At 40.7% G+C, this 13,835-nt stretch overlaps 1 protein-coding gene across 1 annotated transcript in view; it reads left to right on the forward strand.

Annotated features, from left to right (window-relative positions):
- CPEB3 (cytoplasmic polyadenylation element binding protein 3) overlaps positions 1-6,641 on the forward strand; it is a 110,043-nt gene extending 103,402 nt beyond the window's left edge. The window contains 1 exon segment of the mRNA XM_070752415.1: positions 547-6,641. Within this exon segment, the coding sequence (XP_070608516.1) occupies positions 547-774 (228 nt within the window). The 3' untranslated portion in view covers positions 775-6,641.
- The last annotated feature ends 7,194 nt before the right edge of the window (positions 6,642-13,835 follow it).

Raw genomic sequence — 13,835 nt, forward strand, 5'->3', positions numbered from 1 at the left:
TGCTAAAGATGTTGCCAGCTCTTATCACTTTGCAAGCTCTTTCATTGTTACTCTCTGCGAAGAATGTTTTCCAAGCCCTAGTCTTTGCAGTTTTTTTCCATTGTTCTATTTGCTCTGAATGTTTCTTTCCAGGTGCTAATGATGTTCCCAGCTCTTACCCACTTTCAAGCTCTTTCACTGTTACTCTCTCCAAATAAAGTTTTTTTAAAAGCCCTAACCAGGGGATAAAATAATATGCTGGCTAAGGACACTAGCCAGATGAATACCTGGTGAGCAGATTCTTTTCCCTATTTTCCTCCCCCAAAACTAAGGTGCGTCTTATACTCTGGTGCATCTTATACTCCGAAAAATACGATATGTGATGGCTGAAAGCTGAAAAACACTTTCTCTTTGTTTTAAAGCTAGGGCATTCTGGCTCTTGTCTGTTTTGTGAGGGGTTGCACTAGAGTTGTATGGGGTTCTGCTCAATTCCGATGTGCAAGACTCATTCCCAAATGCTCTTTATTTACTGACTGAATAAATATCTCTATCTGTCTCCTTTTACAGGTGGAAGTAAAGCCATACGTGCTTGATGATCAGATGTGTGATGAATGCCAGGGTACTCGCTGTGGCGGAAAATTTGCCCCGTTCTTTTGTGCCAATGTTACCTGCTTGCAGTATTATTGTGAATACTGTTGGGCAAGCATTCATTCTCGGGCTGGACGAGAGTTCCACAAGCCGCTCGTGAAAGAAGGAGGAGACCGGCCCCGCCACGTGCCCTTCCGCTGGAGCTGAGGCCCGGGCTGAAGGCCAGCAGTACTGGAGCCAACTGGATTGAAGGGGAAAGGAGTGCTGCCTCAGGGCTTTTGTGTTCTGGAAATCTGTGCATTCATCCTTGACTTTAATGAAGAGATGGGTCTTTTTATTATGATGGTTATGATTATAATGATGATTATGATGATTATGATTATTTACAGTCACATTACTGAACGCTATGTCCAGTATAATACAAGCCTAGCAGAGTGTAACTGTACTGATTTTGCACTTTGATTCACACAAACATCTGCTTGGTACCTTAATTTCTTACCTGAGACTTGTCACGGCTAACAATAAGTAGACTGCTATGGTCATCAGCCTCCACTAGGTTGGTGTATATGTGATTAAGATTTTTTTTTTTAATTATGTACTTTTATTTTAAAACTGGAGCATGCACTTATTTTCAGAAACGTTGATTTGCCCCTAGCACATGATTTACCAAAGGTAACACTCACAAGTAGGCGGCAGATGTAGCAAAAATTTACAATGGATATTCAGCAATTATTCAGAGTAGGAATAACCCTAAACAATCTTTAGTTGCTCTCTATTTTTACTGATAAGGATGATACCTCATAACCTGGATTACATTTTCTCCACCCTCACCTCCCCATCCTTTTTCTGTTTTGCTGAGGGTTTCCTATTTGTTTAGGCCTTTTAGTGTTATGTAAATGTATGCTGCAATAGCTTTTGCTGCTATTAAGATGGTATTACTAATACCACATTACTCTATTCAAGCTAGGGTATCATTTAAAAAGATAATTATGTGATTTAAAACAATGATGGCTGCTGAAAGAAGATCAGTAGAGAGCATTCAGAAAGCTTCCAAGAAAAGTCAATAGTTTTGACTGCATGTTTAATCAGGTTGACGCATGCAATAATTTTTTTATAGATGTCTAATACAACAATTTGGCCACAGCGCACCAATTAAGATTCTATGTAGGCTACAAAGTACTCAATAAAATAACTTAAAACAGACACAGGCATACACAGACACACGCACATACGCACAGGTTACTGATTGGAGGAAGGCATGTCTAAGTCTATATAGAAGCTTCTGAAATTAAAATCAGCCCATAGCCGTATCACCTATATTACGACAAGATATTTTTAAAAAAGAATAGCTGTAGAAATATCCTTAAACAGATTTGTGAATGATAGACGAAGTACTTTGCGGTGCTCTGTTCTATATTGTGCAATTTATTTTATATAGTAAAGTGATTATGTCTAGTACTGTGATCAAACTAACTGTTTAAGCCTCTATGTCTACCATTCACACTCTTTTGAAAGTTCTACCATAGACACAAATACAAATGCACACTCACAAAATAAATGATGAGCTCTTAGTTCCTATCTCATAAATGCTTGCACTATTTATGTAGCTGCAACCCATGTCCAGGAAACCAAAGAGCTCATAATAGCATATGTACACTACCAGCTTAAATAGCGGCTGATAAAACGGGGCACATTTTTGATTGGGAATAGCGGTGCTAAAGAAATGTCTACATACAAAAATTAACTTGGGTATGATATTTAATTTCTTAAATCCTGGATGTATCCTGTGAAGCTTGAATATATTTGAAATCTAATCTGAACAGTGGACATTTTTTTAGCATATAATATGGGGCTACAAGGCAAACACATAAACATATATTAGTGTGCTATTTATGAAAATGTGAGAATGTGTACATTATTTTTCTGGGTTTTCTGTGGGTTTGTTCTCTCCCCCCACCCCACCCCTAGTTTTGGGGACAGTCTGACTGGATACAGTGCCGCATAGTAGATGTTGAAATGTCCCCATTTTGAGTGTTGTGTTGGTTTTGTTAATGTTGTAACTTTCTACATTTTCTTTTAATATTTGGTTGGAATTATTGGCTTGGGGTGGGGGAAAGGGGAGAAAATCTTTCTCTGTTGAAAAAAAATAGTTTTTTACTGGTTTAAAAATATTCATTCTTCTTGGTATCCCTTTTGCAATTTCTCCTGGGCATTTTTGTGATATTGCTTTATCAAGCCCAGCAATCTATTTTGTTTTGTTTGGGGTTTTCTTCTTCCTTTCCCTTCTTTTTTTCATCTATACAAGATTTGTTATGCACTACTTTTTGTAACTAGACAGTTTTCAATAGTTGGCAGATTATTCTTTTTTAAAGAAAAAAGGCAGGCTTTCTGACTGACATGATCTTTTGCAATACCTCAATTTTGAAATATAGGAAAGAAAATATTTTCTAAGTAAGTTTATTCAGAAAAAATATATATTAATTTAATTCTGTGAGGAAATGATTTAACAGATGGGTAACTTTATTTTTTTCATGCTTATTTGCGTTTTTGAAAATGAAGAAGTTAGAGCTTTATAACTGTATTGAAGATCATAGCTATCCTACCGAAGTCTACCTAATTATGTGAAACAATTGAACATTTATGAAGAAATATCCCTTTTCCACATACAAACATAGCTGGAAAGAAAGAAGAAAGGGGGGGGAAAGATATGCTGGAAGTTATGTAAAACGATAAGATTAAAATAAGTACAGCAAGGAAATTTAAAAACAAACTGCTTTGGTGCTGGAAGTTGTGAACAGAAGGTGAAAAACCTGTTTTGCCCTTAATTTGTATATTTATAATCAAGCGATTATGCACGACTGACCAGAATTGTGAGAGTTCTTCTGTTTGTATTTTTTAAAGATAATTTTAGTTTATTAAATTATAACAAGGTCCCCTTTTGTTTTGTAAACGAATGTCCCCCCCTCCCAAGGTTCTTAATATCTTACCCTATTATTCTAAGAGGGTCCTTCCAGAAAAGAAGTTATTTTTTAAAACAAAGTGTTCTGAACTGCAACTGGATGAAGGAGCCCCTGGGTACAACAGGCCCATTCGTGGCCTTCCCTTGATGCGAGACTTGAACTAGTCGATTTTCTTTTTGAAAGCAACTTAACCTCGACTATTTGTTGTTATGTGCAATACTGTTTGTACTGTTTGTATAAAAAAGAAAAAGAAAAGAAAAAAGGCATAAATCTTTATTGCAAATTTATTTTCATTGCAAACTTTAGACATTGTGATTCACTAAGATCATTTTTCTACTGTCAAATATGTACCTTTTCTTCATGCTGGTATTTTTTCAATAGTAATGTAGCCTTTGTACTGAGACAGATTTTCATTGTTATTTTTAGAAAGATTTTTTGCTAAGAGAAATTTAAACATTGACATATTTTTCATTTTTATTTCAGATTTTCTTTAAGGAATGCTTTCTCAACCATTAATATAGTTGTTTCTGGGAGAGACTTTCATATCTGGTCAATGTCATTAATATTATTTTGTATTTTTACTTGGAATAAATTAATTTTATGATGCTAATTCTTTAAAAGTTTATTTTTTTCATTTTCAGTTATTTTTGAAGCTAAAAAAACCTTTGTAATATTGTTACTAAAGTGTCTAGTTTTTTGAAATGCAAAGCTTTATGTATTAACTTGCTGATGTGGTTTACAATGGTGTGAAAATGGTTGGATATGTGAAATGATTGAAAAACTGTAATGAATAATTGGGCAATAAAATTACAGAATGAAGCAGGAAAATGATGTGATATTTTTTAGAAGCTTTTTCCTTTATCAGAATGATTTAGGAAGACAATAGGGATGTCACAGTACCAGTTCGCTGTCTAGATTTGTACAACACCAATGTTAATAAAACACTGTTGCTGTTGTAATTCACTCCAACCTGTAGAAATAGCAGGTCTACAATCTTGGCTGTTTAGAATCCTACCAATTTGCTTCCTCGCCATTACCATGGGCACATCCAGTACTGTTGCACAGTGGGTGCAAAGGTGAAAAACATAAATGGAACTACGCAGCATTAAGGCTTGGCTAAGTCACCTTCTCCGTACCCAACCATCCATCCTCTTTTTTTTTAAGTATTCCCCTTTAAATCTCTCCCAAATGGCTTCTGGGTAATCTGCCATGTTTTTATTTATTTATTAAACCTGTCTTTCATGCTGCATTTCCCTGCGCCTCTTTACATGGTAATTTAGAACAAATGGAGGAAATTGTATAGTATCTCCATAATGTTACAGTGTACCATACAGTGTAAGTTTCTCATAGTTAGTGCTATCTAATGCATGTATAGGAACCCTTATTACCTGATCTGAGCACTTTTTTCAAGCTGCTTGTATATTTCTCCCTTTCTTGTGTTAGGCCTCTTATAGCATAAGAACAGCATCCGTTGCTGCTATAAAAAAAATAACACTGCATCATTTTTTTTGTAGTTCATCTCCACCTTTGCCTGTCCTTCCATTTACCGCAATACTAGCAAAACCTCTGTGGGGAAGCTGGATACTGTTATCCCTTCCTTTTAGATCAACGTTGCTCAGATTTGGCAACCTCGAGATAGGTGGACTTCAACTCCCAGAATTCTTCAGCTAGTTTGGCTGGGGGATTCTGGAAGTTGAAGGCCCCACATCTTCAAGTTGCCAAGTTTGAAAAACCTTGCTTTAGATCAGAGGTGGGCTGCTAAGGTGGAACGGAGACGTGTGCTCGGCTCTGTGGTTCTGAGAGCCAGTGGAGTCCAGCGCAATTCTGCTACTGTACCTGGGCAGGGAGGGAATCCCATGTGGACACACAGGGGTGCCACAGGTGAGCACACGTCCCCATTCCACCTTAGCAGCCCACCTCTGCTTTAGATCCTACAACTCAAACTGGTGTTACATAAACTGACAATACAATGGCCTTCTCCAGATACATCCGTGGTCAGATTTTATCTGCTTTTTATGAGGACTTCAGCTGAAGGGAAGCTGTCCTATGATCATTTGTGGAAATATCTGGAGTTGGCCTTTGTGAGTTCTTTGTAAGTAATGTATAGGCAATTTCAAATAGTAAAATTTAGACTCTAGGTTCTATGGTTAGAACATACACAAATCGTACGGTAGAAGTGAAGGATTTTTTCCCCCAAATTCCTGCAAGAATGGAATGAGGTGAGTGTGTGCTTATACTCCTGCCTATACACTTGCCTTGTAGGAAGGCAGGGTTTAAAAAATTGTATTACATATATGCAGTTATTACAGATTTCATTATACTTGTTAGAGTAGTACAAAAATACAGTGCTTTACGGGGAGAAAATCTCCTATGTTAATATTTCAGTATTGTGACATCTCTACTTGCAAGATACCAGGGAAAGATTAGTCACAGATTGGTTTTTTAAACTATTTTTGTTAAACCTGCCTTTTATGTAGTTGCTTTTTACACCAGTTTGTATAATGTCAGCATTCCTTTTTTCCCCACTTAAAAAGTTCTCTGAATTTCTACTGTTGTAGTGTTTCTGTCTTAACCGTAGAATCTGTTCTAATATTCATGCTATGATTTACTCCTGAATAGGAGAAGAGCAAGAGTTGTTATGTTATTCTGCACATTTTAAATTTATTTAACATTGTTTAGCAACAAATAGATATTCAGGGTGCTAATACAGGAAAATCATTTCTGCTTTTTTTTTTTTTTTTTGCTGGTTTGTTTCTGGATGTTATTCTGTTGGGATATAAAGTATTAGGTATTTGTAATTTGCTGTCTAAAATAATAGAGATGAGTGTTCATGGCTAAGATCTCTGTACTTGTTTTTTTTTCAACTGACTAATTTTCAGTGTACCATATCTTTTATTACATGTTTTCTTTAGACTGGTTTTGCTAGTAACCCTAAAAGGCTTTTACCTTTTATTTTTTACTTTTTTTGCTTGGACTAATGCTTTGTATGGAACTGCAGTACTGTGACTAAACATGAAGCTCCACGCTGCTATCGCTTACAACTGCTTCAACTTTGTAGTTTGGAATTAATTTTTTTTTTCTGTAATAACTTATTAAATCTAGTTGTATGAAGTACGGAAATTTGTCATCTTTTGAATATTTTAAAAAAAATTAAGCAATGGGGAGGATACAATCAAATTAGACACTGGAAATTTAAAGAACACATACCTTCGGCTACACGTTGCACCTTAACAGAGTACACACTTTTAAATAGTGGTTTTATTATCATTGTACCTATCGCCAGAATTCATCCAGCTCATTCGACAACAAAACCAGTTGCACAAGTGCAAGAGGCATAGTATTTACTTACTAGGATCCTAAGAGATTATCCCTTGGTATCTATCAAGGTTACAATAATTCTCATTTCTCAGGTCAGATATCTGGATATTGAGGCAAAAAACAAGTGTGTTTGTTGGAAGAGGAGGAAGATGGCATATTGCAATTTTGCAATTGCCAAAAAACAATATTCTGTTCTTCCTCAGCAAAATTTCTCAAAATAGTTCACCACCCTGGAATTTGTTTTAATACGTCCTTATGTTTATTTTGATCATTATTGAGACAGTCATGGGACTTCATGAGCAAATTGCCACTGCTCTGTTTAAAAGCAAGAGTTTATAAAGAAAAGTAATAAATTGAACCATTGAGGTTATAACCCTGAGAAAAGGCCGTAGGTCTTTGTCTATCAATTCCTATAGTTGAAAAACAATCTCTCAACTCTCTTTAAGCTATTCTGAATTTAGACACAGGGGACTCCTACCTCATTCTATTAACACTATACAAGTTTTAATGATAACTCTAGGTCAAATTGTAATGAGTATATTTCAAAACAAGGGAGAAACACATGAAGGAAGACAGTAATCAAATAAGAAATTGCTTTTTCTACTTTTAATTGATTACAATGTACTTAACACCTAGATGAACTGAAACAATATAGAGTGAACTTTTCATGTTACCCTGTGCACTTGGCTTTCTTAAAACTATTACTCTTAATATGGAAACGTGACTACAAAGTTCTAGAAAAGCAGCAAGTTTGGTGGTTGTTTTTACCTGTTGGAAGGATTAAATAAAAGAGCATGTATATAATATATATAATATATTTGGATGTACAGGGAAAAAAATTGGCTTTAGATTCAACTGTAACATTTTTTTAAATAAAAAAAATTAAGATACAAACTCTCTGCCCCAAAAAGAAAAGAAATTTTATTAAAAAAACACCACAAATTTAGACAAAAACATTTTAAAAGGTGGATTAAAAAGACAAAAAAACAAACACATATCCATATATTGTTTACAACAATTATACCTTCCTAAGCGGACAGTTTGATTTCACAGAGGTTTGATTTAATTTCATTTATATTCTGTTGTTTAAGTGTTCCCTTTATTTTTTCGAGCAGTGGACATCTATTACAAATGTAAAGAATAAAATAGTTAACAGGTAAACCAACAGCAAAGTTAAACTTCAAAGCTGTCTGTTAACAATCTATTGTAATTGAATCATAGAAAATCTACAAAAGCTTCTTTATCTGTTAGAAATCACCTCAAACATTATTTCTAATCCATCCAGAATCAAATAACCTCAAGATTTCTTTTGGAAACTTTGCTTCTAATATCCCATTTCTTTGTTGTAAATATTTTTGTAGCACCCATTGTTCAGCTTTGACAAACGTTACATGAGTTTTTCAGAATTACAACCTTTGTAGCATCCCTATGATCATGTGATCTAAATTCAGATGCTTGGCAATCGTTTATATTTATGACGGTTGCCATGTCATAGGGTCACGTGATATCTTTTTGCCACCTTTCGACGAGCAAAATCAATGGGGAAACCCAATTCACTTAACACCCAGGCTACTAACTGGTCAACAACTGTAGCAAGAAAGGTTGTAAAATGAGGCAAAATTCCCTTCGCATCCGTCTCACTCAACAACAGAAATGTTGGACTCAATTGTGGCCAAGGACTACCTACACTTGTGCCCCTTTTTCAACACAGCCTGCAATTTTTGGATGAGACACTTTCACCTTCAGCTTTTGCAGTTCGAACCCAGATTACTCTAATCTATCGGACTGCAAATCAGGTCTGACGGTTATTTTCCACCTTTGAGTAATAGCCTGGAATGGCTTCAAAACTATTGCCGACCCATCACATTTTTTATTAACATTTTCAAATAAAGTTTGTGAAGACAGCATTTTTTTCAAAGGCTTCCCAGAGAACTTTATCTCTCTCTCTTTTTTTGTAGACATTGTATAAAGACAAACAGGTCTTTACAAAAAACAAACAAAAAAGACAGACAGATTTTTCAGAATATAAAGTAATGAAAAGATTTTTCCCAATTCAAATGTTTTTTTTTTAAAAACCAGAGCTTTTGAAAAACGAATAAAAACAAAACTCTTATAGTAAAATCCAATATAGATGTAAATCAAATTGAATAGCTTTCACAACTAGAGAGTTAGTTTTCTCACCACTGGCTGCCTTGCTGTGAAAGAATGAAACTGGTTAAGAGTTCTAAAGTAAACGGTAAGAAAGCTAAAAACTTTATAAAACTTTAAATCCCTGCATGGCTTAGGACCAGGATACTTACAGGACCATCTCCAGCCTCATGAATCCCAGCAACCGGTTAGAGCCCAAAGTTGGCCTTCTTCAGATCCTGTCAGTGAAGGAAGGCCCTTCTCTGTGGCAGCTCCGAACCTCTGAACCAACTCCCCCCAGATTGGTACCACCCCCATTCTCTTGGCCTTCCGGAAAGTCTTAAAAACTCACTTTTGCCGGCAGGCTTGGGGCCGTTGAGCTCCAACATTTGCTTTGGACGTTAATATGTTTGAGATGTGAGTGAATGTGGTTTCGTGATTTTATGACCTGGGTTTTAGATTGGTTTTAAATTTGATAACTTTTTATAATTGGGCTTCAGAATTGTTGTTTTGTATTATTTATATGTTGGGAGCCGCCCTGAGTCTTCGGAGAAGGACGACATATGAGTCCAATAAATACATACACACACACACACACACACACACACACACACACACACAGCAAGGGGTTATAGGATAGATCAGCCTTCAACCAGTCAGTTCAAATGTAGATCAAAAAAGTAGGCAAAACTTTAAACAGTGCAATTAAAACCAGGGTATGCTTGAAAAAACAAACAGTTAAAGGGAAAAGATGATAAAAGAGACTCAGTTGCTCCTACTGAGCATTATGGTCATCAAGATACCTTATTGGATACTTTAAATGGTTACAGAAGAATAGCAAAGCTGGTTTTGGCATTTTTGCACAAAAACATTATCATCAACAAATGTCCAGTTTAGGTGCTGGTATTATTATTGAGAAGTGAGCCTTCGGTTTCACAGGCTTTGCACTTGGATGGGTGACCTTGGTTAGCAGATGTTCCCCATTCCTTGGCCAGCAGACTTTGGTTTCCCTTCCCCTCCTCCCCATCTACTCCCTGCATTTCAATCTTCTTCCGTCCCCCCTCCCTTTGAAGCTGACGCCGAGGACCTGATTAAGACCTAAGCTGCATTGCCGAAAGACCAAACAGAGCTGAAACTTGGAATCCCAGAAGGAGTCGGCTTGTCCCAGCCCAGGAGGTTTTCGCTGCCCCCCCGCCTCGCGGCGTTTTTGCTGCCCCCCCCGCTCTGCAGCGTTTTCGCTGCCCCCCTGCTCCGCGGCGTTTATCTTGCAACATCTTTGCCGCAGCGATCCCGTTGAGGACAAGGAGGGGGGGAGCCTTAGAGCTCCAGGAGAAGGAACCTTGTGCCCAGCCTGTGCCCAGCCTAGGAAGACCCCGTTCCCCCCTGCTCCGCAGTGTTTGCTTCAGACTGTCATCCCCATGGAGCTTTTGCTGCGGAATCAGCTGGGGCACGGAAAATGGCGGCCGCCAATTAGACCAAAACCACCTGCAGCCCTTTTCTTTTCTTTTGCTGAGCTACGACTTTCAGAGGCTGAGAGGCTGAGCTGAACTATCGAGCCAGCCAAATTGAAACAGCCAGACCCACCAGACACACTAAACTGTCCTGAGACGCGGGAACACCGAATGGTGGGGGTGTTCGGCGTCAGAAGACCAGCCAGGTGGGGAGCTGCAGGAAGAGGAGAGAGAGGAGACAGAGGACTATGGGAAAACAAAGAGGCCAAGGAGGAGAATACTATTATGACCATCAAAGGAACATACTGTGGCTGCATGGGGGCGCTGATTGTCTGGAGGTCTGGAGGTCCTGTAAGAGTGGATGGGACAAAAGAGAAGGAAGATCTGGAAACATCGACATCAAGGAGTTTGAGAGACAGGGAAATTAATTTAACAACCAGCATACTTGGGATAAGGACATTCTACCCCCCCTTCTTTGAGGAGGGGGGGAGATATAGAATGACTCTTGACTCTGAACAATCTTTGACTCTACCACCTGAGACTTTGGGTCTTTTGACATTTGCTGCTGACTGGATCTATTTTAACCAACTGAATTGCTGCATTATTACCTATATTTTATATATTCTATTTTTTCTATTTGTATCTATTATCTTTTTATTACTATTTTAATCTTAGTATTTTTAATTATAAATTGATTCATATTTTAACTAAATTATTGGGGAGGTGTTTTAGTGATGGATAATTGGGGTGGGTATAGTGTGTATGGAGCGAATGATTGGTATGGATGGGATGGGTGGGATGGGTGGGGTTACAGTATGGGTGAGATGAATGGGAATGATGTAAATAATATATTTGGCCTACCTGGCGCTGGAGAGGCAGGAGGGGGAGGGACATCTATCTCAGGGGTGACAGAGGATCATTATATTTCAGTGTTGCTGGGGAGAGGCAGATATGGCGGGAGCCACGGAGCTAGCCGTTCCAGGGGAAGGAGGGATCGTTGCTTAATAACGATCCCTTGTTCTGGCTCCGTGAGCTCAACCCAGAACACTGGTGACGAGTGTAAGTCTGGCCCTGGGCTCAGGTTGCTGCTACTCAATGCCAGGTCGGTGGTAAATAAAGCTCTCCTCATCCGGGATTTAATCCTGGATGAGGAGGCCGACCTGGCATGTGTAACTGAAACCTGGCTGGGCCCAGAGGGAGGAGTCCCTCTCTCTGAAATTTGCCCAGCCGGGTTTCAGATATGGCATCAACCTCGACCCCAGGGAAGGGGGAGAGGAGTGGATATTATAGCCAGGGAGAGCCTTTGCCTGCGTAGACTCGTTGCTCAGGAGATTGCGGGTTGCGAGTCCCTCCTGGTGAAGTTGGACTTAGGGGTTCAGGTGGGCTTGTTTCTCACGTACCTGCCTCCCAGCTGCGTGGCACAAGCCCTGCCTGTGCTACTCGAGGAGGTAGCCGGGCTGGCGGTGGGGTTCCCTAGACTTATTGTCTTGGGGGACCTCAACTTGCCGTCGGTCGGCGAATCCTCTGGACTGGCACAAGAGTTCATGGCCACCATGGCAGCCATGGACCAGACCCAAGTAGTACAGGGTCCGACTCATGAGGGGGGGCACGCACCCGACATGGTATTCCTCTCTGAGCAACTGAGTAATGGTCTGACACTAAGGGGCTTAGAAGTGTTGCCTTTGTCATGGTCAGACCATTTTCTACTGCGGCTTGACTTCCTGGCTCCAATCCTCCCCCGCAGGGAGGCGGAACCGATTAAGTTGTTCCGCCCCAGGCGCCTGATGGATCCAGAAGGTTTTCAGAAAGTGCTTGGGGTTCTTCCAGATACACTCGTCCACAGTTCAGCAGAGTCTCTGGCTGAGGCCTGGAACAAGGCAGCAGCGGAGGCCCTTGACCGAATTGCGCCGCTGCGACCTCTCCGTGGCGCTAGACCCTGTAGAGCTCCATGGTTCAACGAGGAGCTCCGGGAGTTGAAACGCCAGAAGAGACATCTAGAGAAGCGATGGAGGAGGAGTAAGTCCGAATCTGATCGAACACTTGTAAGAGCTCATATTAAGACTTACAAAGTGGTGCTCAAGGCGGCAAGATGCGCGTATCATGCCGCCTTGATTGCATCAGCGGAATCCCGCCCGGCCGCTCTGTTTAGGGTAACCCGCTCCCTTCTTAATCAGGGGAGTTGGGGAGGATTTTTAACACGTTTTTCACTGATAAAATCGCTCGGATCCGAGCGGACCTCAACTCCAATTGTAAAATAGAGTCGACTGACAACGAGTCAGTCGAGGTGACTGGGGCTAAACGTCTTTGTCCATCTGTCTGGGGGGAGTTTGACTTGGTGACACCTGATGAAGTGGACAAGGCCATTGGAGCTGTGAGTTCCGCCACCTGTTTACTGGATCCGTGTCCCTCTTGGTTGGTTTCGGCCAGTTGAGAGGTGACACGGAGCTGGGCCCAGGAGATCGTCAACGCCTCCTTGGGGAGGGGGTCCTTTCCAGCCCTTTATAAGGAGGCACTTGTGCGCCCCCTCCTCAAGAAGCCTTCCCTGGACCCAGCCGTGCTAAATAACTACCGTCCAGTCTCCAACTTTCCCTTTATGGAGAAGGTTGTTGAGAAGGTGGTGGCGCTCCAACTCCAGCGGTCCTTGGAAGAAGCCGATTATCTAGGTCCTCAGCAGTCTGGATTCAGGCCCGGCTACAGCACAGAAACTGCTTTGGTCGCGTTGATGGATGATCTCTGGCGAGCCCGGGACAGGGGCTTGTCCTCTGTCCTGGTGCTTCTTGACCTCTCAGCGGCTTTTGATACCATCGACCATGGTATCCTTCTGCACCGTCTGGAGGGGTTGGGAGTGGGAGGTACTGTTCTTCAGTGGTTCTCCTCCTACCTCTCCGGCCGGTCGCAGTCAGTGTTAGTGGGGGGTCAGAAGTCAACCTCTAGGTTTCTCCCTTTTGGGGTGCCTCAGGGGTCAGTCCTCTCCCACCTGCTATTTAATATCTACATGAAACCTCTGGGTGAGATCATCCAAGGGCATGGGGTGAGGTATCATATGCCGAAGATACCCAGTTATACATCTCCACCCCATGTCCAGTCAGTGAAGCAGTGGAAGTGATGTGCCTGTGCCTGGAGGCTGTTGGGGCCTGGATGGGTGTCAACAAACTCAAACTCAACCCAGACAAGACGGAGTGGCTGTGGGTCTTGCCTCCCAAGGACAATTCCATCTGTCCGTCCATTACCCTGGAGGGAGAATCATTGACCCCCTCAGAGAGGGTTCGCAACTTGGGTGTCCTCCTCGATCCACAGCTCACATTAGAGAAACATCTTTCAGCTGTGGCGAGGGGGGCGTTCGCCCAGGTTCGCCTGGTGCATCAGTTGCGACCCTATTTGGACCGGGAGTCACTGCTCACAGTCACTCATG

This window comes from Erythrolamprus reginae, chromosome 5 (assembly GCF_031021105.1).
Source record: "Erythrolamprus reginae isolate rEryReg1 chromosome 5, rEryReg1.hap1, whole genome shotgun sequence".
Lineage (NCBI taxonomy): Eukaryota > Metazoa > Chordata > Lepidosauria > Squamata > Dipsadidae > Erythrolamprus > Erythrolamprus reginae.